Consider the following 25,238-nt stretch of genomic DNA (forward strand, 5'->3'; position numbering starts at 1 on the left):
CTGTTGTTACTTGGTCCTTGACCTAATTCCATACTTGAAGCTGTGTGATTCTGTTGTTACTTGGTCCTTGACCTAATTCCATACTTGAAGACGTGTGATTCTGTTGTTACTTGGTCCTTGACCTAATTCCATACTTGAAGATGTGTGATTCTGTTGACAGGTAGAGGTCACTGGCAGCAGTATATTTGATTACGTCCATGTCCAAGATCATCAAGAACTAGCTGAACACTTGGGACTGGGATTTCCACATGGTATGTACAAATCCAAAACAAATAAAAATGGTATAGATCTTAGAAAATCATTACATATAGGTGTATTTCAGAAATTCAATGAAGTAACAATTAACATTAGTCTTTTTATTGACTGAGGTAACAGAATATGTTAATAATGATACCTTAATTCATTGGCATGTTTGATGTTTCCATGTTTTGATTGCCATGTCATCAATATGGTATTATACAAACATGTACTGACATTGTTGTGAATAGATATGGCATGATTATCTCAGAAAAGAAAATATGCTGTCATACAATGAGGGAGGGGTTCATTTTTAGCTCACCTGCCAGAAGGGCAAGTGAGCTTAGGCAATGGTATGGCGTCCGTCGTCGGGTTGTTCGGCATCAACTTTTACATTTAAACAACTTCTTCTCAATAACCAAGAGGCCCAGGGACTTGATATTGGGCCTGTAGCATGCTGGGGTGAAGGAGCGCTACCAAGCTTGTTCAAATAAATGACCTTGACTTTCATTCAAGGTCATAGGGTGTACTGTCTAGTATGAGTGATGGTGTTATTCTGTAGTAAATCCCCGACGACTTTAGAGTGTACTGTCTAGTATGAGTGACGGTGTCATTCTGTAGTGAATCCCCAATAGCTTTAGAGCATTCTGTCTAGTACAAGTGACAGCGCTCTGTATTGGCAATGCGAGACACTGATAAGCCTCGTAAAGCTAGGTATTGAAGCAATGCTCCATTCTTGGCGAGGAGGTTGAGTGGTGAGCCCCACAAATCTAGTTTTTACTTAATTGAATTTAGGGAATCAATGCTGATTTGCTTATGTTTTCAAAAGTACATAAAATAGTACTTATTGGATTGCCTGGATAGAAGCAAATATTTACTTATACAAGCTGAAAGGAAAATTGGGTTAAAATCTGCATAGATGTTAAGCAAGCTCGGTATAAATAAGCATGATGATATTAAAATGCATTCAAAAGTCAACAAAGATGAGGACAGGGGTATTTATTTGTGACATAATCACATCGCATATTTACACAACAGTGTACATCATATCAAAATAATTCAATACTCTCACAGATATGCCTTGCGTTTTCGTCAATAGACGTCATAGATTTAAACTTATGTAAATTAGAAGGGGATTATTCCGAACTTAATTCCCTAACTTAATTCCATCATGCACAAATATCGAACAAATCCGAATGCAGTGAGTTAGATGCAGCTACAACATTGTATATACCATGGTAATCACTATTAACATAAGGCATAACATCTAGAGAACCAATTTCCCGATGCTATTGTGTTCTGTGTGTTCTAGAATATATTAGATAAATTTTGTCAAAGTGTATTATGCAATAGTGACTCTGGATTATGTTCTGGAATGAAAATTAGATGTCACAATCAATTGGAATTTTTGACATGTTTACATTGTATTTTGAATTTATAAGATAGAATTTGAATTCTAAAATATTTCTGTAAATTTTCATTTGCTTATCGTAATCTGTATATTAGTATGCATGAGGTGCCCGGAGAAGCTTACTTAGATTGGAGAGAATTATTGTTGACGCAATTTCAAAACATTAGTTTTCATTGCAATCCTTTCAAAGTCAAATTATTGTGAGATATATGCCAATTTTTATTTTTGTTTGTTAAAGACTTGTGTATCGTTATCTGCTTTATGTACTGGGCGTGTGATGCCTTTTACATTAGGTAAGACTACCACTGATTAGGTCCTTAGAAACTCTCCAATGACCAAATAGAACAGGTGATTATAAATCAATATGTTTAACAGAGGATGTTGTTTGAAGTGGCTTGTGAAATCACAGGCTGAACATCAGCATCAGTTGTAGCCGGGGGGCCTCTCATGTTGTCTCCTTCGCCACTTCCTTGTAGCGTGTGAAATACAGGTAGCAACAACTTGTTGCGTCACCAATTGTTTTGATACACCCACCAGCTCCCACTTCCAACAAGCCATAGGATACAAGAAAACATCAGTTAATTGTTGTAGACAGGTCCATAGCCAGACTAAGTAACAAATACCAAAATGTTTAACCCTAATCTTCATTAAATCATTACTTGTGTTGAAGCTATAAATCTGACTGGCCTGTTTTATAGGGAGGTATCTAGCTAGGTAATGTATGTTTGAGCGTGACCTCAGGTTGCCATTAATTAGGCATTGAACGAGGTCGTTAATGTGGAAATACATGAATGCCAGGACTTCCTTTGGCAGGGTGACACTAGGTGATGTTGGTAGTCATGGTTGGTGGGGTTTGTTTCCACATCAAAGGTGAACTGATGGTCTTCTCTTGGCTTACCTGGGGCAAGCTTTGGAGGAGACTAATGTTCTCTTGGCTTACCTGGAGTTAACTCTGGGGAGACTAAGGTGTCCCTGTCTTAGCCTACCTCAGGCGCTCGCTGTGGGGGAGAATGATGGTCTTCTCTTGGCCTACCTGGGGCTAGCTTTGGAGGAGACTGGTGGTCATGTCATGGCCTACCTGGGGTTAGCTATGGGGGAGACTGGTGGTCCTGTCATGGCCTACCTGGGGTTAGCTATGGGGGAGACTGGTGGTCCTGTCATGGCCTACCTGGGGTTAGCTATGGGGGAGACTGGTGGTCCTGTCATGGCCTACCTGGGGTTAGCTATGGGGGAGACTGGTGGTCCTGTCATGGCGTACCTGGGGTTAGCTATGGGAGAGACTGGTGGTCATGTCATGGCGTACCTGAGGCTAGCTATGGGAGAGACTGGTGGTCCTGTCATGGCCTACCTGGGGTTAGCTATGGGGGAGACTGGTGGTCATGTCATGGCCTACCTGGGGTTAGCTATGGGGGAGACTGGTGGTCCTGTCATGGCCTACCTGGGGTTGGCTATGGGGGAGACTGGTGGTCATGTCTTGGCCTACCTGGGGTTAGCTATGGGGGAGACTGGTGGTCCTGTCATGGCGTACCTGGGGTTAGCTATGGGGGATACTGGTGGTCCTGTCATGGCCTGCCTGGGGTTAGCTATGGGGGAGACTGGTGGTCCTGTCATGGTGTACCTGGGGTTAGCTATGGGGGAGACTGGTGGTCCTGTCATGGCCTACCTGGGGTTAGCTATTGGGGAGACTGATGGTCCTGTCATGGCCTACCTGGGGTTAGCTATGGGGGAGACTGGTGGTCCTGTCATGGCCTACCTGGGATTAGCTATGGGGGAGACTGGTGGTCCTGTCATGGCCTACCTGGGGTTAGCTATGGGGGAGACTGGTGGTCCTGTCATGGCCTACCTGGGGTTAGCTATGGGGAAAACTGCGGTGGCCCTGTCTTGGCTTCATCATTTTTGTCCTAGCCATATTTCCGTTAAACATTTTTACTTTATACTTGATGTATCATGGCTTCAAACCTATCTGTGTCATACTCATTGACCTACGTACACTGATCCTGTAAGTGGGTGGGACAGAATATGTAAATATCATTTCCATTCATAACTTATAGTGGACATGATAAGCAATACATCACAGGACTTAGGTTAAAAGTACACTTAACCTGAAGTAACTCACCTGGTTCATCAGACAATCCATTTGTCCACGATTCTAAGAGAAACCTTGTAACTCCTGAATAATTTATGAGAATGCAGTCACAATATTTCAGCCAAGAAATTAAAACAGTATGCAACTGAAGGGTGTCGAACATATCCAGAGAGGGGATTACTGTTATTCTCTGGAGTTGGATCAAAAATGGCTATTAGTATAATCAAGTTGGCTTTTGATCATTTGATAATGTTTTACTGATCCTCAAATACACCAGATCAGTATGTTAAAAATATAAATGTTTCTGTCATTTCGATACCTTAATTTCCCCCTTAGATTAGCCACACAAACTGAAATGATGGTTTATAACATAAAGTCTTGAGGTTAGTCGTCTCTGGTACATCTTTGCCCGTGGGTTGTCTGCTTTGTAATGGAGTACAAGTTCACTATGAAACCTGCTGTATTAAGTTTGTTTTACTCTCATGTTTGACCTGTATTGCCTTTAAAAGTGAACAGTGTACATAAATGTATTTCTAGATATACTTGTGAATTATTTTTATTTGATCTGTCCATACTAAGGTAAATTCATCATTCATATTTCGAATGTGAACAGCAATGTTGGTAACACAGTCACTTAACTTGGAAAACATTTTTCCAGTTAGCCCACAGAGGGCATTTTTTCATGTTTTAAATTGTATAGCTTACGGGCAATTCTCAGAAAAATTCTGGTACATTGGCTATAAGAGACTTGAGATTCATTTGCCATAATCTCAGGTTAGCATGGAATGTTAAACTGGACCTCAATGATCTTTTGATGATAATAAAATGATACAGGTCTGCTGGACCTCTTGTTTTGACAATAATAGGTAAATACAGATCTGCTGGGCTTCTTGTTTGATAAAGAAAATAATGAACACTGTATGATACAGGTCTATTAGGCCTCTTATTCTGATAATGAACACTATGATACAGGTCTGTTAGGCCTCTTGTTCTGATAATGAACACTGTATGATACAGGTCTGATAGGCCTCTTGTTCTGATAATGAACACTGTATGGTACAGGTCTTTTAGGCCTCTTTTTCTGATAATGAACACTGTATGATACAGGTCTGTTAGGCCTCTTGTTCTGATAATGAACACTGTATGATACAGGTCTGCTGGGTCTCTTGTTCTGATAATGAACACTATGGTACAGGTCTTTTAGGCCTCTTGTTCTGATAATGAACACTTTATGGTACAGGTCTATTAGGTCTCTTGTTCTGATAATGAACACTGTATGGTACAGGTCTGTTAGGCCTCTTGTTCTGATAATGAACACTTTATGGTACAGGTCTATTAGGCCTCTTGTTCTGATAATGAACACTGTATGATACAGGTCTATTAGGCCTCTTGTTCTGATAATGAACACTGTAGGATACAAGTCTGCTGGGTCTCTTGTTCTGATAATGAACACTGTATGATACAGGTCTGTTAGGCCTCTTAATCTGATAATTAACTGTGAATCAATGAAAAAATTTAAGCCATGCTTTCTGTGTTAGATGTCTGTTTGTGTTCACAACTGGTTCTTGTGGTAAACTGTGATTTGGTTATGCTGATTGTTTTTTATTTGACTGTGTTAGGATGTGTTTTTATTTTGCGGGGTTAGAATATGTTGTTTATTTTGCAGGGTAAGGATGTAGTTTTTATTCGGCTGAGTTAGGATGTGTTTTTATTTTGCGGGGTTAGAATATGTTGTTTATTTTGCAGGGTAAGGATGTAGTTTTTATTCGGCTGTGTTAGGATGTGTTTTTATTTTGTACGGTTAGGATGTGTTGTTTTTATTTTGCGGGGTTAGGATGTGTTGTTTATTATGTGGGGTTAGAATGTGTAGTTTTTATTTTGCGGTGTAAGAATGTAGTTTTTCTTTGACTGTGTTAGGATGTGTTTTTATTTTGCGGGGTTAGGATGTGTTGTTTTTATTTGGTTGTGTTAGGATGTGTTGTTTTTATTTCGCCTGGTTAGGATATGTTGGTTGTTTTTATTTGGCCCGAGTTACGATGTCTTGCCTTTATTAGGCAGGATGAGGTGTTTGACCATGATGAATCATTCTGTATTAAGACAGTATTGGCACCATGGATCTGAGACTTCCGTCTGAGACCATTGGACGGGCTATTAATGTTCTAATCAACACTCATTTACATGTCACAATGAGGAATGGAGACTGCCATTTTATCAAATTCTAGAAATCACAATGTGCAGCTAGCTTTTGAATCCGTTCAGTCATTTATTTATTTTCTTTGAAATCATTTGCCACTGCCTTATATTATATATATGTTTTGTTACACTGGTACAAGATTTACCTTGCACAAGTTCAAATATTGGTGTAATTTGTCAAAAGGTCAAGGTCAGTTATAGAGGATTTTAAAAATTTGATTTTTGTTAAAAGAGACATCTTAACAAAAAACAATAAAAAAAGGTTTATTTATACCATAGCAGTATAAAGGAAATTTGCTGGTATTTTGAGGAGAGTTTGACTCGGCCATTGAGAATATATCCTTGATTGGTATAAAGATGTGAACAGGTACTTGTGCCCAATAGAGATGTCTGGAGATCTTGGTAAAGTGACGGTACATTGGGGAGGTCAGTGCCTCCATGGAATATCAAACAGGAGATAGTTTAAACTAGAATTCAAGTGTGTCTGTTATACTGTTCTGTAACAGGGACAACCAGTACTTACACCATGTTGGAATTCCTTCAGACAAATGTATCAGATATAGGTCTGCCATGATCAATTTGTATCAATTAAAGATCCATTAGCTAATGACACAGTGAATCAAATATAAATATTTTAAAACAAAAAGACGCCTTAGTACAAAAACAATGGACCATTGTATTTTAAGTGTGTGTTGTTTTTTTTATGGGGAGGGGGGAATATCTATTTTAGTATTTACATAAAAATATTCAAAAGTTAAATTTTGCTCATATGTTTAGTTGTGAGAATGTTCAGTGGTAATCATTTTGAAATAGTGGATGTTTCAGTTTTAACTTGACCTGTGTAGGAATTTCTCCCTTGAAGGAAGGATGGCTGTCTCCACTGTGAGAATGGTAGCTATTTGTATAATTAGATTTTACTGGAAGAATTGTTTTTGGCACTGTGTCACAGTGGAACATATTTGTTAGTCTTGATTTGGCAAAAGAATATTCTTATTTTTAGTTCAGTAAAATTGGTTGTAATGTATAATACCAGTCATGAATTAGTAAATTTTAAAAATTCAAAGTTTAAAGTATACCTTACTGGTGGCTTATCAGAAAAATTAACAATGTCTTCTTATTTTTTTGTTGTTTTTTTATTTAAGGTTATGGATATGAATGTGTAATTTTGGAAAAAGTATTTGAGAAACATTCCCATTTCCACTAAAGGGAAATACATAACAGAAGTATTTCTCATTTTTGTTTTTGTTTTTTTTCCCCCCAAGAGTTTCACCATTGAAAAGACAAAATAAGAATTCCGTTAATCACCATCCAATCAGAAAGATGAAATGGATGTTTTGGCATTGTCTTTGAGTGATGTTATAGAAGTTGTTATAGTGATGTTATAGAAGTTTTTATAGTGATGTTACTAGAAGTTTTTATAGTGATGTTATAGAAGTTTTTATAGTGATGTTATAGAAGTTGTTATAGTGATGTTATAGAAGTTGTTATAGTGATGTTATAGAAGTTGTTATAGTGATGTTATAGAAGTTGTTATAGTGATGTTATAGAAGTTTTTATAGTGATGTTATAGAAGTTTTTATAGTGATGTTATAGAAGTTGTTATAGTGATGTTATAGAAGTTGTTATAGTGATGTTATAGAAGTTGTTATAGTGATGTTATAGAAGTTTTTATAGTGATGTTATAGAAGTTGTTATAGTGATGTTATAGAAGTTGTTATAGTGATGTTATAGAAGTTGTTATAGTGATGTTATAGAAGTTGTTATAGTGATGTTATAGAAGTTTTTATAGTGATGTTATAGAAGTTTTTATAGTGATGTTACAGAAGTTGTTATAGTGATGTTACAGAAGTTGTTATAGTGATGTTATAGAAGTTGTTATAGTGATGTTATAGAAGTTGTTATAGTGATGTTATAGAAGTTTTTATAGTGATGTTATAGAAGTTGTTATAGTGATGTTATAGAAGTTTTTATAGTGATGTTATAGAAGTTTTTATAGTGATGTTATAGAAGTTGTTATAGTGATGTTATAGAAGTTGTTATAGTGATGTTATAGAAGTTGTTATAGTGATGTTATAGAAGTTGTTATAGTGATGTTATAGAAGTTGTTATAGTGATGTTATAGAAGTTTTTTTGCTCGTTGTGGTTTTTTCGTGTTTTCGTGCTTTGTGTTGCCTGTGTGTTGTGCTTTGTTCTCGACACGTTTTTTTGTGTTATTTGAAGTTTCTAGGATGTTCGACGTTTTTATAGTTTTCCAGAAGTTTTTAGTGTGTTACGCGTTGTTCTGTGATGTTATACGCGTTGTTTAGTGATGTTCCGAAGTTGTGATGTTATAGTTTTAGAAGTTTTACAGGCTGTGCCCTGAAATGTAGTGATTGTAGTGGGATTTTTATGTTCTCAAGTACTTACACTGTTTGTTATATGGTTGCTTTACTTCAGTTTGAAGTTCTAGACAGAACATTTAATTAAGATATCATTTACTGTACTCCATCACTAGCCCAGAAGATTACCTGTGACGTACCTATAATCCTATAGAATGGTACTTATATACAAAATATTAAATAACATCTGTCATACAATATAAGTAAGGAACCATCAGATGTCCTTGGTATGCTGTAAGGGTTGGTTTCTATCTTTTTTAATACTTCATTTTCAGAATTTTTTGGGATGGAATAAAATTACAAAAAATAGCTAACTTGATAGTAAAAATCATGGAGAGAATTATAGTCAATTGACATCTCCATTCAATATTACTTCCATTTTGCTTAAAACTTTTGGTGAAATCACAAAAAGTTGAACCATTGAGAAAAGCATTGTTTAAATAACTTTGTTTGAAAAACATTATTGGATGTAATAAAACTGTACAGAACTGGTTTTACAGAAGTGATAAAACTGTACAGAACTGGTTTTAAATGTTCATCAGGTGACATATTGTATATTTATGTATACTTTCTGTATTCTTGTAGCCTCCAGCAGTAGTGGTACTCCGTCCCCCGGATCTCAGTCTGACGAGGGGTCAGCCCCTACAACACCCAGTGTCCTGTCCTCCCCACCCCCAGAGAGAGGTGAGTGTGTCTGTCTAAGTTTGTTTGTTTTCTGGGTGTATATTGCCCCCCTGAACAGCTAAAGTTATTTTATCATATACATGTAGTATTACCTATGTCTGTCCTGTCCTCTCCTAATGTGATGTAACTAGCTCATCTCAGGAAATGTTGATGTGATCCTCACCAAACTGTGTTCTGGCTGTCAAATGGCAGCTGGGGTATTTATGTCTTACAGACCTTTTCTAGTTTCTTCTGAAAAGCAATTTAAGAAAAAATAACTTATACACTATTTTCTTTCTTGAAATGAAATACGTATTATAATTTCTTGAATTTTGTTGTACGTAAAGGGAAATAACTCCTACATGCTTTGAACATTTCACCAACAGCCTGCCTGATGTCACCGACTGAGAAGGGGATCGAGCGGTCATTATGTCTGAGGATGAAATCTACACTAACAAAGCGAGGAGTACATGTCAGGACATCTGGGTACAGAGTAAGTCCTACAGTGGAACTGGTCAGCAGTCATCTTATTAAAATATGTGTAAACTATTTACTGTGATCATACTGCCTTTGGTCAAGTTATAGTTACTGTGATCATACTGCCTTTGGTCAAGTTATAGTTACTGTGATCATACTGCCTTTGGTCGAGTTATACACCAGTTACTGTGATCATACTGCCTTTGGTCGAGTTATAGTTACTGTGATCATACTGCCTTTGGTCGAGTTATAGTTACTGTGATCATACTGCCTTTGGTCGAGTTATAGTTACTGTGATCATACTGCCTTTGGTCGAGTTATAGTTACTGTGATCATACTGTCTTTGGTCGAGTTATACACAGTTACTGTGATCATACTGCCTTTGGTCGAGTCATAGTTACTGTGATCATACTGCCTTTGGTCGAGTTATAGTTACTGTGATCATACTGCCTTTGGTCGAGTTATAGTTACTGTGATCATACTGCCTTTGGTCGAGTTATAGTTACTGTGATCATACTGCCTTTGGTCGAGTTATAGTTACTGTGATCATACTGCCTTGGTCGAGTTATAGTTACTGATCATACTTGTATTGTTACGAACGTTGTATATGTTACTGTATCTTTACTGTTGGTCGATTTATAGTTAATAACTTGTGATCATTAACTTGTATTAGTCAAGTTTATATTAAACATTGATATACTGTCCTTTGGTGAGTTGTAATTTGTTATAGAACATTTGAATGAACACTATGAATGAAAAGTTCAAATTACAATTATATCAGTAACACATCAATTGGTTTATAAATAAACAGTTGTGATATTGTAAATATTGTATAATAGATAACAGTTGTAATATTGTAAATATTGTATAATAGATAACAGTTGTAATATTGTAAATATTGTATAATAGATAACAGTTGTGATATTGTAAATATTGTATAATAGATAACAGTTGTGATATTGTAAATATTGTATAATAGATAACTAGTTGTGATATTGTAATAATAATAGTGTGATATGTAATATGTATAATAGATAACAGTTGTAATATTGTAAATATTGTATAATAGATAACAGTTGTAATATTGTAAATATTGTATAATAGATAACAGTTGTGATATTGTAAATATTGTATAATAGATAACAGTTGTGATATTGTAAATATTGTATAATAGATAACAGTTGTGATATTGTAAATATTGTATAATAGATAACAGTTGTGATATTGTAAATATTGTATAATAGATAACAGTTGTGATATTGTAAATATTGTATAATAGATAACAGTTGTGATATTATAAATATTGTATAATAGATAACAGTTGTGATATTGTAAATATTGTATAATAGATAACAGTTGTGTAGTATTCATTGTTATAGATATTGTTAGAGTTCATGCAATTGATAATCAAAACCAACGCTATTTTGATTTCTTTATCCATAATTATATAAGTACAACCTGAAGTTGATCGGAGTTTATGTTTATATCTTTGGCTTTTTACAGGATGAAAAGATATGTAGTTAGTACTTTAAATGACAACATTACAGGTATATTGTACTTTAAATGACAACATTACAGGTATATTGTATTTTAAATGACAACATTACAGGTATATTGTACTTTAAATGACAACATTACAGGTATATTGTATTTTAAATGACAACATTACAGGTATATTGTACTTTAAAATGACAACATTACAGGTATATTGTACTTTAAATGACAACATTACAGGTATATTGTACTTTAAATGACAATATTACAGGTATATTGTACTTTAGATGACAACATTACAGGTATATTGTACTTTAGATGACAACATTACAGGTATATAGTTCGAATTCAGTACATTTGTCTGACTTATATTCGTTTGTTGTTTACAGGTTGTGTATATTGTTATATTATTATTATAATTCGTATTCAGTACATTTGTCTGACTTATATTCGTTTGTTGTTTACAGGTTGTGTATATTGTCCTTAAACAGCGCCCCCAGATCTGTTTTTCCCTGAACAGGAAACATCCTCCACAGATCATGGGCATGGTTGGCTTGGCCATTGCCCTGCCTCCCCCGACCATCACGGAGCTCCGTATAGAGAGTGATACCTTTATCATGAGGCTTAATCCTGACTTCAGTGTTATTTACTGTGATACAGCGTGAGTACAGACTCCCTTCATTACTGTGTTGTTGCCAGGTCTCCCACAGTATGACCACTAGTACAGATTTCTCCCTTCACTACTGTAATCGTGTTTTTGCCAGGTCTCCCACAGTATGACCACTAGTACAGATTTCTCCCTTCACTACTATAGAACTGGTGTCAGATTTGTTGAAAAAAATAATGACTTTTATTCTATTTTATTTCATGAAGAGTGAATCCAACTAGTTTTTTGAATTAAGCACTAGAGGGTGTAAATGATATTGGACAATAATAACATTCTTGATTTTCACTGTAGGATTTCTGAGCTGACAGATTGGTCAAGTGAAGATATCAATAATAAAGTATTGTACGACTTCTGTCACCCAGGCGACCTTAATAAACTACGCAGATCTCATTTAGACAGTAAGTATGTACAGTGTAAATATTTTCTCCAGAAACACCTTTATAACATCTAGAGCCAGCTAATTTTAGTCTACTTCTGGTAAAACTTTCTGTTCACCCATTGGTCCCACCTCAATGTTGTATATTAATATATTGAGCTGAAATTTGGTTTGTGGCTAGCAACATGTTAAAGATCATTTATTGAAACAACTTTGAATGTGATGGACAGGTTTTTTGGGAAATTGACTTAAATTGGCATATGTTTGGTTCAAGTTTCAGATTATAATTTACTGTAATTTTGAAAAAGTTACGGCCCTTTGGACATGAAGTATTGACAAATATACAAATAAGATCAGACAAAGCTTAAGAACTCCTGTAAAGCATAAATGATGAAATATTAATGAAGTTGTTGGTAGTAGACACCAGTGGTGAAATATTAATGAAGTTGTTGGTAGTAGACACCAGTGGTGAAATATTAATGAAGTTGTTGGTAGGAGACGCCAGTGATGAAATATTAATGAAGTTGTTGGTAGTAGACACCAGTGGTGAAATATTAATGAAGTTGTTGGTAGGAGACACCAGTGGTGAAATATTAATGAAGTTGTTGGTAGGAGACACCGGTGGTGAAATATTAATGAAGTTGTTGGTAGTAGACACCAGTGGTGAAATATTAATGAAGTTGATGGTAGTAGACACTAATGGTGAAATATTAATGAAGCTGTTGGTAGTAGACACCAGTGGTGAAATATTAATGAAGTTGTTGGTAGTAGACACCAATGGTGAGATATTAATGAAGCTGTTGGTAGTAGACACCAATGGTGAAATATTAATGAAGTTGTTGGTAGTAGACACCAGTGGTGAAATATTAATGAAGTTGTTGGTAGTAGACACCAGTGGTGAAATATTAATGAAGTTGTTGGTAGTAGACACCAGTGGTGAAATATTAATGAAGTTGTTGGTAGTAGACACCAGTGGTGAAATATTAATGAAGTTGTTGGTAGTAGACGCCAGTGGTGAAATATTAATGAAGTTGTTGGTAGGAGACACCAGGATTGCTTCAGCAATATGCAGTAAACTTTTTTTTTTCATTCTAGTTAACACAAAGGGTCAGGTGTTATCAGATTACATGCGAATGATGAACAAGTGTGGAGGGTATGTGTGGATCCAGGTGTGTGGTACAACTCTGTACAGCTCCAAGACTTCAGATGACCACACGATACTCGTCATCATCTATGTACTCAGGTAAGGTTATACAGGTGTGTGGTACAACTCTGTACAGCTCCAAGACTTCAGATGACCACACGATACTCGTTATCATCTATGTACTCAGGTAAGGTTATACAGGTGTGTGGTACAACTCTGTACAGCTCCAAGACTTCAGATGACCACATGATACTCGTCATCATCTATGTACTCAGGTAAGGTTATACAGGTGTGTGGTACAACTCTGTACAGCTCCAAGACTTCAGATGACCACATGATACTCGTCATCATCTATGTACTCGGGTAAGGTTATACAGGTGTGTGGTATGACTCTGTACAGCTCCAAGACTTCAGATGACCACACGATACTCGTCATCATCTATGTACTCGGGTAAGGTTATACAGGTGTGTGGTACGACTCTGTACAGCTCCAAGACTTCAGATGACCACACGATACTCGTCATCATCTATGTACTCGGGTAAGGTTATACAGGTGTGTGGTATGACCCTGTACAGCTCTTAAGACTTCAGATGACCACACGATACTCGTCATCATCTATGTACTCAGGTAAGGTTATACAGGTGTGTGGTACAACTCTGTACAGCTCCAAGACTTCAGATGACCACACGATACTCGTCATGTACAGTCTTGTAGACTGACTTTGTATAATATCCTAGTGTATGTTGTATAATATATGTTAGTGTATACTGTATACTGTTGTTCAGTATCATGGTGTCAAATTTGTGCTTATCACAGAAAAGAGGACATTTAATTATGGTAAATTGATATCATCCCAACCTGATAACTCATTGTTCATGACATCACCTATCTTATAAATTGTAATCATAGATCTGATGTCTGCTAAGCAGATTGATGAATATAGGTTAGTTTTTATTGTCCTATGAAATATGGTGATGGTTTAGTCATGCAGACAACTTGAAGTTTTATGATGAAGCTACAGGGAAGGTTTATTTGTAGATCCCCTTTTGACAATGATATATTAAAACATCACATTTCAAGTTGGCAAATTATGCATCTTAATTCATCTGAATCAGATCATTTTTCTGCAAGATTTTAACTATATTTTACATGTTTATGTGACAGTGGTGTGGAGTATGGGGGCTGTGTGATGGACACAAGTCAGCTACTGACCACAGGACCAACAGAGACTGACCATTCAGACAATACTGACCATAGTGAGCAGGGCTCAGACCATGGTAATGAAGTAACAAGTCACTGTTTAATTGTATTTCGTTTTCTCATTTTGATAATTATTGAAATTCATTATTATAATTTAAAACACAAACATAATATATATACTTTTTTGTAATTAATATACATGAATATATATATTTATGATGACCGAATCCTAATGGTATTTGTCCATCTCTCTATCTGTCCATCTGTCTGTCCAGTTCAGAGCTCATGCAGGGGCCTAAAATATCTCAGTTATAGTTGTGCAATGAGAGATGTCAAGTGTCTGAAGCTTAGGTTAAAGTTGCTATTTCGAAATAGTTATTTGTAAGTATACTGCAACTATCAATATGATTTCCTATAGGTTAACCTATAATGGTGAGGGACAGAATATTTACTTCGGGCTCACCTCCAAGGGGTTAACCAATAATAGTAAGGGACAGAATATTTACTTCAGACTCGCCTCCAAGGGGTTAACCAATAATAGTAAGGGACAGAATATTTACTTCAGGCTCGCCTCCAAGGGGTTAACCTATAATGGTGAGGGACAGAATATTTACTTCGGGCTCACCTCCAAGGGGTTAACCTATAATGGTGAGGGACAGAATATTTACTTCGGGCTCACCTCCAAGAGGTTAACCTATAATGGTGAGGGACAGAATATTTACTTCGGGCTCACCTCCAAGGGGTTAACCAATAATAGTAAGGGACAGAATATTTACTTCAGACTCGCCTCCAAGGGGTTAACCTATAATGGTGAGGGACAGAATATTTACTTCAGGCTCGCCTCCAAGGGGTTAACCTATAATGGTGAGGGACAGAATATTTACTTCAGACTCGCCTCCAATAGGTTAACCTATAATGGTGAGGGACAGAATATTTACTTCGGGCTCACCTCCAAGGGGTTAACCTATAATGGTGAGGGACAGAATATTTACTTAGGACTCGCCTCCAAGAGGTTAACCTATAATGGTGAGGGACAGAATATTTACTTCGGGCTCGCCTCCAAGGGGTTAACCTATAATGGTGAGGGACAGAATATTTACTTCAGGCTCGCCTCCAAGGGGTTAACCTATAATGGTGAGGGACAGAATATTTACTTCAGGCTCGCCTCCAAGGGGTTAACCTATAATGGTGAGGGACAGAATATTTACTTCGGGCTCACCTCCAAGAGGTTAACCTATAATGGTGAGGGACAGAAGATTTACTTCGGGCTCACCTCCAAGGGGTTAACCTATAATGGTGAGGGACAGAATATTTACTTCGGGCTCACCTCCAAGGGGTTAACCTATAATGGTGAGGGACAGAATATTTACTTCGGGCTCACCTCCAAGGGGTTAACCTATAATGGTGAGGGACAGAATATTTACTTCGGGCTCACCTCCAAGGGGTTAACATATAATGGTGAGGGACAGAATATTTACTTAGGACTCGCCTCCAAGGGGTTAACCAATAATAGTAAGGGACAGAATATTTACTTCAGGCTCACCTCCAAGGGGTTAACCAATAATAGTAAGGGACAGAATATTTACTTCAGACTCGCCTCCAAGGGGTTAACCAATAATAGTAAGGGACAGAATATTTACTTCAGGCTCGCCTCCAAGGGGTTAACCTATAATGGTGAGGGACAGAATATTTACTTAGGACTCGCCTCCAAGAGGTTAACCTATAATGGTGAGGGACAGAATATTTACTTCAGGCTCGCCTCCAAGGGGTTAACCAATAATAGTAAGGGACAGAATATTTACTTCAGGCTCGCCTCCAAGGGGTTAACCTATAATGGTGAGGGACAGAATATTTACTTCAGACTCGCCTCCAATAGGTTAACCTATAATGGTGAGGGACAGAATATTTACTTCGGGCTCACCTCCAAGGGGTTAACCTATAATGGTGAGGGACAGAATATTTACTTAGGACTCGCCTCCAAGAGGTTAACCTATAATGGTGAGGGACAGAATATTTACTTCGGGCTCGCCTCCAAGGGGTTAACCTATAATGGTGAGGGACAGAATATTTACTTCAGGCTCGCCTCCAAGGGGTTAACCTATAATGGTGAGGGACAGAATATTTACTTCAGGCTCGCCTCCAAGGGGTTAACCTATAATGGTGAGGGACAGAATATTTACTTCGGGCTCACCTCCAAGAGGTTAACCTATAATGGTGAGGGACAGAAGATTTACTTCGGGCTCACCTCCAAGGGGTTAACCTATAATGGTGAGGGACAGAAGATTTACTTCGGGCTCACCTCCAAGGGGTTAACCTATAATGGTGAGGGACAGAATATTTACTTCGGGCTCACCTCCAAGAGGTTAACCTATAATGGTGAGGGACAGAAGATTTACTTCGGGCTCACCTCCAAGGGGTTAACCTATAATGGTGAGGGACAGAATATTTACTTCGGGCTCACCTCCAAGGGGTTAACCTATAATGGTGAGGGACAGAATATTTACTTCGGGCTCACCTCCAAGGGGTTAACCTATAATGGTGAGGGACAGAATATTTACTTTGGGCTCGCCTCCAAGGGGTTAACCAATAATAGTAAGGGACAGAATATTTACTTCAGGCTCGCCTCCAAGGGGTTAACCTATAATGGTGAGGGACAGAATATTTACTTCGGGCTCACCTCCAAGGGGTTAACCTATAATGGTGAGGGACAGAATATTTACTTAGGACTCGCCTCCAAGAGGTTAACCTATAATGGTGAGGGACAGAATATTTACTTCAGGCTCGCCTCCAAGGGGTTAACCAATAATAGTAAGGGACAGAATATTTACTTCAGGCTCGCCTCCAAGGGGTTAACCTATAATGGTGAGGGACAGAATATTTACTTCAGACTCGCCTCCAAGGGGTTAACCAATAATAGTAAGGGACAGAATATTTACTTCAGGCTCGCCTCCAAGGGGTTAACCTATAATGGTGAGGGACAGAATATTTACTTCAGACTCGCCTCCAAGGGGTTAACCAATAATAGTAAGGGACAGAATATTTACTTCAGGCTCGCCTCCAAGGGGTTAACCTATAATGGTGAGGGACAGAATATTTACTTCGGGCTCACCTCCAAGGGGTTAACCTATAATGGTGAGGGACAGAATATTTACTTAGGACTCGCCTCCAAGAGGTTAACCTATAATGGTGAGGGACAGAATATTTACTTCAGGCTCGCCTCCAAGGGGTTAACCAATAATAGTAAGGGACAGAATATTTACTTCAGGCTCGCCTCCAAGGGGTTAACCTATAATGGTGAGGGACAGAATATTTACTTCAGACTCGCCTCCAATAGGTTAACCTATAATGGTGAGGGACAGAATATTTACTTCGGGCTCACCTCCAAGGGGTTAACCTATAATGGTGAGGGACAGAATATTTACTTAGGACTCGCCTCCAAGAGGTTAACCTATAATGGTGAGGGACAGAATATTTACTTCGGGCTCGCCTCCAAGGGGTTAACCTATAATGGTGAGGGACAGAATATTTACTTCAGGCTCGCCTCCAAGGGGTTAACCTATAATGGTGAGGGACAGAATATTTACTTCAGGCTCGCCTCCAAGGGGTTAACCTATAATGGTGAGGGACAGAATATTTACTTCGGGCTCACCTCCAAGAGGTTAACCTATAATGGTGAGGGACAGAAGATTTACTTCGGGCTCACCTCCAAGGGGTTAACCTATAATGGTGAGGGACAGAATATTTACTTCGGGCTCACCTCCAAGGGGTTAACCTATAATGGTGAGGGACAGAATATTTACTTCGGGCTCACCTCCAAGGGGTTAACCTATAATGGTGAGGGACAGAATATTTACTTCGGGCTCACCTCCAAGGGGTTAACCAATAATAGTAAGGGACAGAATATTTACTTCAGACTCGCCTCCAAGGGGTTAACCAATAATAGTAAGGGACAGAATATTTACTTCGGGCTCACCTCCAAGGGGTTAACCTATAATGGTGAGGGACAGAAGATTTACTTCGGGCTCACCTCCAAGGGGTTAACCTATAATGGTGAGGGACAGAATATTTACTTCGGGCTCACCTCCAAGGGGTTAACCTATAATGGTGAGGGACAGAATATTTACTTCGGGCTCACCTCCAAGGGGTTAACCTATAATGGTGAGGGACAGAATATTTACTTCGGGCTCACCTCCAAGGGGTTAACCTATAATGGTGAGGGACAGAAGATTTACTTCGGGCTCACCTCCAAGGGGTTAACCTATAATGGTGAGGGACAGAATATTTACTTCGGGCTCACCTCCAAGGGGTTAACCTATAATGGTGAGGGACAGAATATTTACTTCGGGCTCACCTCCAAGGGGTTAACCTATAATGGTGAGGGACAGAATATTTACTTCGGGCTCACCTCCAAGGGGTTAACCAATAATAGTAAGGGACAGAATATTTACTTCAGACTCGCCTCCAAGGGGTTAACCAATAATAGTAAGGGACAGAATATTTACTTCAGGCTCGCCTCCAAGGGGTTAACCTATAATGGTGAGGGACAGAATATTTACTTCGGGCTCACCTCCAAGGGGTTAACCTATAATGGTGAGGGACAGAATATTTACTTAGGACTCGCCTCCAAGGGGTTAACCTATAATGGTGAGGGACAGAATATTTACTTTGGGCTCGCCTCCAAGGGGTTAACCTATAATGGTGAGGGACAGAATATTTACTTCAGGCTCGCCTCCAAGGGGTTAACCTATAATGGTGGGGGACAGAATATTTACTTCGGGCTCGCCTCCAAGGGGTTAACCTATAATGGTGAGGGACAGAATATTTACTTCGGGCTCACCTCCAAGGGGTTAACCTATAATGGTGAGGGACAGAATATTTACTTCGGGCTCACCTCCAAGGGGTTAACCTATAATGGTGAGGGACAGAAAATTTACTTCGGGCTCACCTCCAAGGGGTTAACCTATAATGGTGAGGGACAGAATATTTACTTCGGGCTCACCTCCAAGGGGTTAACCTATAATGGTGAGGGACAGAATATTTACTTCAGACTCGCCTCCAAGGGGTTAACCTATAATGGTGAGGGACAGAATATTTACTTCGGGCTCGCCTCCAAGGGGTTAACCAATAATAGTAAGGGACAGAATATTTACTTCAGGCTCACCTCCAAGGGGTTAACCTATAATGGTGAGGGACAGAATATTTACTTCAGACTCGCCTCCAATAGGTTAACCTATAATGGTGAGGGACAGAATATTTACTTCAGACTCGCCTCCAATAGGTTAACCTATAATGGTGAGGGACAGAATATTTACTTCGGGCTCGCCTCCAAGGGGTTAACCTATAATGGTGAGGGACAGAATATTTACTTCAGACTCGCCTCCAATAGGTTAACCTATAATGGTGAGGGACAGAATATTTACTTCGGCTCGCCTCCAAGGGGTTAACCTATAATGGTGAGGGACAGAATATTTACTTCAGGCTCGCCTCCAAGGGGTTAACCTAAAATGGTGAGGGACAGAATATTTACTTCGGGCTCACCTCCAAGGGGTTAACCTATAATGGTGAGGGACAGAATATTTACTTCGGGCTCGCCTCCAAGAGGTTAACATATAATGGTGAGGGACAGGATATTTACTTCAGACTCGCCTCCAAGGGGTTAACCTAAATTGGTGAGGGACAGAATATTTACTTCGGGCTCGCCTCCAAGGGGTTAACCTATAATGGTGAGGGACAGAATATTTACTTCAGACTCGCCTCCAAGGGGTTAACCTATAATGGTGAGGGACAGAATATTTACTTCGGGCTCGCCTCCAAGGGGTTAACCTATAATGGTGAGGGACAGAATATTTACTTCGGGCTCACCTCCAAGGGGTTAACCTATAATGGTGAGGGACAGAATATTTACTTCGGGCTCGCCTCCAAGAGGTTAACATATAATGGTGAGGGACAGGATATTTACTTCAGACTCGCCTCCAAGGGGTTAATCTGTAATGGTGAGAGACAGAATATTTACTTCGGGCTCACCTCCAAGGGGTTAACCTATAAGTGTTCTTTATCTTGTTACTTCAGTCTGTATTGTGAGATTCCCTCTCTTGGCTGTTAAGGCCCTTGAGCCTTTTCTTTTTAAAAGAATGCAGAAATTTAACTTTGAATAGAGCTTGATACAAATGGTGTAAGGATGTCCTTTCAATTCTCTGATGTTTATTGATATTGATGTATAGTCTGAAAACAATGAGGTTTTTACAGGTTTCCCGTTATTTGTGAAATTAGTTACATTAAACTAATCAATTGGAATAAATTGAAAATAAAAACCATTTCACTGAAATTTGAAAGATTTAAAAATCATATCAAATTATTGTTAGAGTCAAAAATAAAAAAACTATTGTTACAGTCAAAAAAAAAAGTTAGTCAAGCAAGATAAAGAAGTAGTTTTACAAAAGGTAGAATAATTCTCAACACTTTAAAAGGTTTACTTGCCCTATTCTAATTGATGTTATATTTATAACAGGAGGGAGAAGTAACCATGACGCCCTTCATCGCCCCAGGGAGAGTCCTGGAAATGACAGTAAGGACCCTCCGTGCCTCAGGGTCACATCGCCAGTGTCCAGTTCCACGTCTCTACAGCGGTCAAATAGGTCCGACTCTCAAGAGATTGACAGCAGCAGTCACGATAACAAAACATTTAATGGTATTGTGAATAGCTCTCAGACCAATAACACTTTCCATTCCAAGAATTGTGAATCCACAGTGGGCAATGCCGTACAGGAAAAAGTACATCTGTTAAAAAATGACTACAAAAATTCACGTAGAAAAGCTGACCGACCAAAGCGTCGGAGACGAGACTATGATTGTCTGAGTTCAGAAGTGGAGGATTTCCAGTCATCTGTGTCCAAACACAGTCCAATGGAGCAGGACAGGTGTTGTGAAGTGACCTCGGTCTGTACTAACCATGCTATCATGGGCTCTGTGGACAGCACGGAGCGGTCAAGCTGTAGTGTACCTGAAGATCTTTCTCTCCACAACTTCACCATGAGGCAAGCTGCTGTGGTCAGTACTCCAGGCTGCGAATCTCAAAATAACATTTCTGTCAATTGCTGGCAGAAAGGCACCAAAGAACGCAAAAAAGAACGAGACATGCAAGAGAATCCATCCAGTTCTGTTCAGGACCTGGAGGATGTCATGAATAAACATTTGCCAAATCTGACCAATCACATTGAAGCAGTAGTAAGGACTTCTCCTAATGATCTCACATCAAGTAGACATATGTCCAACTCCCTACAGAAACAGCACTCAACCATCCAGTGGCGGGCTAACACTGAAACGGATACCCTGCCAGCTTCCACATTGTTACGAACACTGTATGCTAATAGGGAGTCTGTTATCCGCAGCAGTGCCCGCCCCCAGTGTTTTAGTGGCGATAGTACACAGGCGGTTGACTCGGTTGATATGCTCACCCCTCCCAGTAATGAGGGGAATCTCAAGGAGCAATTAACCCTAAATATCCCTCAGATCACTGTGAGCAGTAGTAAATGTGTCCAGGGGGGTTACACAAATCCGTTGTCTGTCACGGTTCACAGCACCCTCCCAGACAGCTTCTCAATGACACCGCCATCCTCTGTGTCACCCGAGGACAAGGTCACAACCTCTTTCATGGAGACAAACTTTGACCCCAGTCCAGTGTCGTGTCACATGGTGACGGGTCCTACGGCAACAAACCCGGTGAAGTCCATGGCCCTGTCCCCCCAGTCACAGGTGATGCCAGCACATACGGACTACAATACTTGTAGTAAGGTTGGTGGGTATGGCAATATGAGTCCGTATCAGATCGCAGAGTACCAACAGTACCTACACAACGGAGCCCCAAACTCTCTGTATGACACACGACCAGAGGGCTGGTACCCTGTCTCCTACACATCCTAACCGAATGTCCAGGCCATCCTAATCAATATGTTTTACCGACTATTATAATTTTAAGAATATTAAAATTTTGTGATGATTATTAATGAGGGCTATTCCAGTAAAATAAATATGCTATGAGAGGACTCCAGTAATAAAGGAATTCTACACATGGTGAGTACTGGAGCAAATGAGGCTTTTTATTATAGTACTGTTTGAATTGCATGGTCCCTGTCTGACGAACCTGGAGTCCTCCCATTGGGTAGATATTGTACCCTGGAAGTCATCTCATTGGGTAGATTTTGTATCCTCGAGTCCTCCCATTGGGTAGATATTGTACCCCGGAGTCCTCCCATTGGGTAGATATTGTACCCGGGAGTCCTCCCATTGGGTAGATATTGTACCCTGGAGTCCTCCCATTGGGTAGATATTGTACACTGGAGTCCTCCCATTGGGTAGATATTGTACCCGGGAGTCCTCCCATTGGGTAGATATTGTACCCTGGAGTCCTCCCATTGGGTAGATATTGTACCCCGGAGTCCTCCCATTAGGTAGATATTGTACCCTGGAATCCTCCCATTGGGTAGATATTGTACCCCAGAGTCATCCCATTGGGTAGATATTGTACACTGGAGTCCTCCCATTGGGTAGATATTGTACCCTGGAATCCTCCCATTGGGTAGATATTGTACCCCAGAGTCATCCCATTGGGTAGATATTGTACACTGGAGTCCTCCCATTGGGTAGATATTGTACACTGGAGTCCTCCCATTGGGTAGATATTGTACCCTGGAGTCCTCCCATTGGGTAGATATTGTATCCTGGAATCCTCCCATTGGGTAGATATTGTACCCCGGAGTCATCCCATTGGGTAGATATTGTACCCGGGAGTCCTCCCATTGGGTAGATATTGTACCCTGGAGTCCTCCCATTGGGTAGACATTGTACCCTGGAATCCTCCCATTGGGTAGATATTGTACCCCGGAGTCCTCCCATTGGGTAGATATTGTACACTGGAGTCCTCCCATTGGGTAGATATTGTACCCGGGAGTCATCCCATTGGGTAGATATTGTACCCGGGACTCCTCCCATTGGTAGATATTGTACACTGGAGTCCTCCCATTGGGTAGATATTGTACCCTGGAGTCCTCCCATTGGGTAGATATTGTACCCTGGAGTCATCCCATTGGGTAGATATTGTACCCGGGAGTCATCCCATTGGGTAGATATTGTACAGGAATAGCTCTGACATAAAGATTATGTTCACTTGATGATAGTAAATGTTGTACTTCCTGTACTGTTACGAAAAAAACAACTTATTCAGACAATGTTTTAACAGGATTTCAACAACTGGTTTATTTACTGCAAATTACTTACCAAATATTTTCTGGTAGCTCATGATGAATTACAATAACTACAAGTCCTAGAATTGACAATACAGCTGTACTAAGTTTTATTGTATAAATTCCAAGAATGCATCCTAATTGATTGATATATGACGTACATATTGAATGACCTTTTAAATAAATTTGTGTGTCATTAGTTGGTGAAAATGGCAAAAGTTTCCAGATATACAGAAAAAAACCTTCAGTGTCATTACTTGACTAGAGATCGTCTTTGTTGATTTTCTAAATTTTCTTTACACAAACACTGCCATTAATGATACTACAGTTCACGAGTTGATTTTACTGTGACATAATAAAACGGAGGGAATTCGCTTGGTTTACTGCTGAAAAATCATTTATTGATCATACAAAATTACATTGCCAAAGAAAGTGTTCAGGTTTTAATTTTTACTTTAAAAATGTTCTTGTGAACATGTGTGCCAAAAGATACTTGGTTATTGGACTCTAATCATGTTTTACCTTTATGGGGATTTGAATTCCAATAAGGCTATTTACCTGGCTGACAGTCAACGATATTAACTCTTGATGATCTACATCTTTGATTGTTACAATACAAACATTTACAATGGTAACAAGATAGTATCGTTATCTTACATTGGTAACAAGATAGTATCGTTATCTTACAATGGTAACAAGATAGTATCGCTATCTTACAATGGTAACAAGATAGTATCGCTATCTTACAATGGTAACAAGATATTATCGTTATCTTACAATGGTAACAAGATAGTATCGTTATCTTACAATGGTAACAAGATAGTATCGTTATCTTACAATGGTAACAAGATAGTATCGTTATCTTACAATGGTAACAAGATAGTATCGTTATCTTACAATGGTAACAAGATAGTATCGTTATCTTACAATGGTAACAAGATATTATCGTTATCTTACAATGGTAACAAGATAGTATCGTTATCTTACAATGGTTACAAGATAGTATCGTTATCTTACAATGGTAACAAGATAGTATCGCTATCTTACATTGGTAACAAGATAGTATCGTTATCTTACAATGGTAACAAGATAGTATCGCTATCTTACAATGGTAACAAGATAGTATCGTTATCTTACAATGGTAACAAGATCAGTTGTTGATGTTTTGTACTGACTTACTGTTGTTGTGTTTCCACTACACATAAATACTAATACAGTTGTACACTTACTCATACTTTATAATTTATCAATTCATTATGTATTTCCTTAATTGGTGATGACAGAATCATAATGACTCCGAACTTTGAAAACGAACCCAAAAATATTCTGGTGCCTTTGAATGTTTTGGCACCGTCTCCTTACACAAATTCATAAGATGCTGTATAGACTTCATTTTGTCTGTCATTACTGGTCTGGTTCTCGTACCACTTCTACATTTTACATTATTAGGACCAGAAATACACAATGTAGAGCAACGTGCCATATGTAAGTTCATTTCATCTTCAGCTCTTCCACCATACTGACATACCAGTGTTTATGTTTCAAACAAACAATGCAAAACAATTATCATTGCTTTATAGTGCTTTTTGAGTAAAAAAGAAAAAAAAATCTACTTCAAACTGCCAAAAATATTATTGTTATTGACAAGTTTCTGTTTGTTGTTGTTTTGATA

General features: G+C 38.7%; 1 protein-coding gene across 1 annotated transcript in view; it reads left to right on the forward strand.

Annotated features, from left to right (window-relative positions):
- LOC117324395 (protein trachealess-like) overlaps positions 1-23,311 on the forward strand; it is a 119,292-nt gene extending 95,981 nt beyond the window's left edge. Inside the window, exons 6-13 of the mRNA XM_033880240.1 lie at positions 161-251; positions 8,891-8,989; positions 9,355-9,461; positions 11,407-11,600; positions 11,898-12,004; positions 13,078-13,225; positions 14,292-14,404; positions 20,836-23,311. Of these exons, the coding sequence (XP_033736131.1) occupies positions 161-251; positions 8,891-8,989; positions 9,355-9,461; positions 11,407-11,600; positions 11,898-12,004; positions 13,078-13,225; positions 14,292-14,404; positions 20,836-22,247 (2,271 nt within the window). The 3' untranslated portion in view covers positions 22,248-23,311. The remainder of the gene's footprint in view (positions 1-160; positions 252-8,890; positions 8,990-9,354; positions 9,462-11,406; positions 11,601-11,897; positions 12,005-13,077; positions 13,226-14,291; positions 14,405-20,835) is intronic.
- Positions 23,312-25,238: the final 1,927 nt, after the last annotated feature.

This window comes from Pecten maximus, chromosome 3 (genome assembly GCF_902652985.1).
Source record: "Pecten maximus chromosome 3, xPecMax1.1, whole genome shotgun sequence".
NCBI lineage: Eukaryota > Metazoa > Mollusca > Bivalvia > Pectinida > Pectinidae > Pecten > Pecten maximus.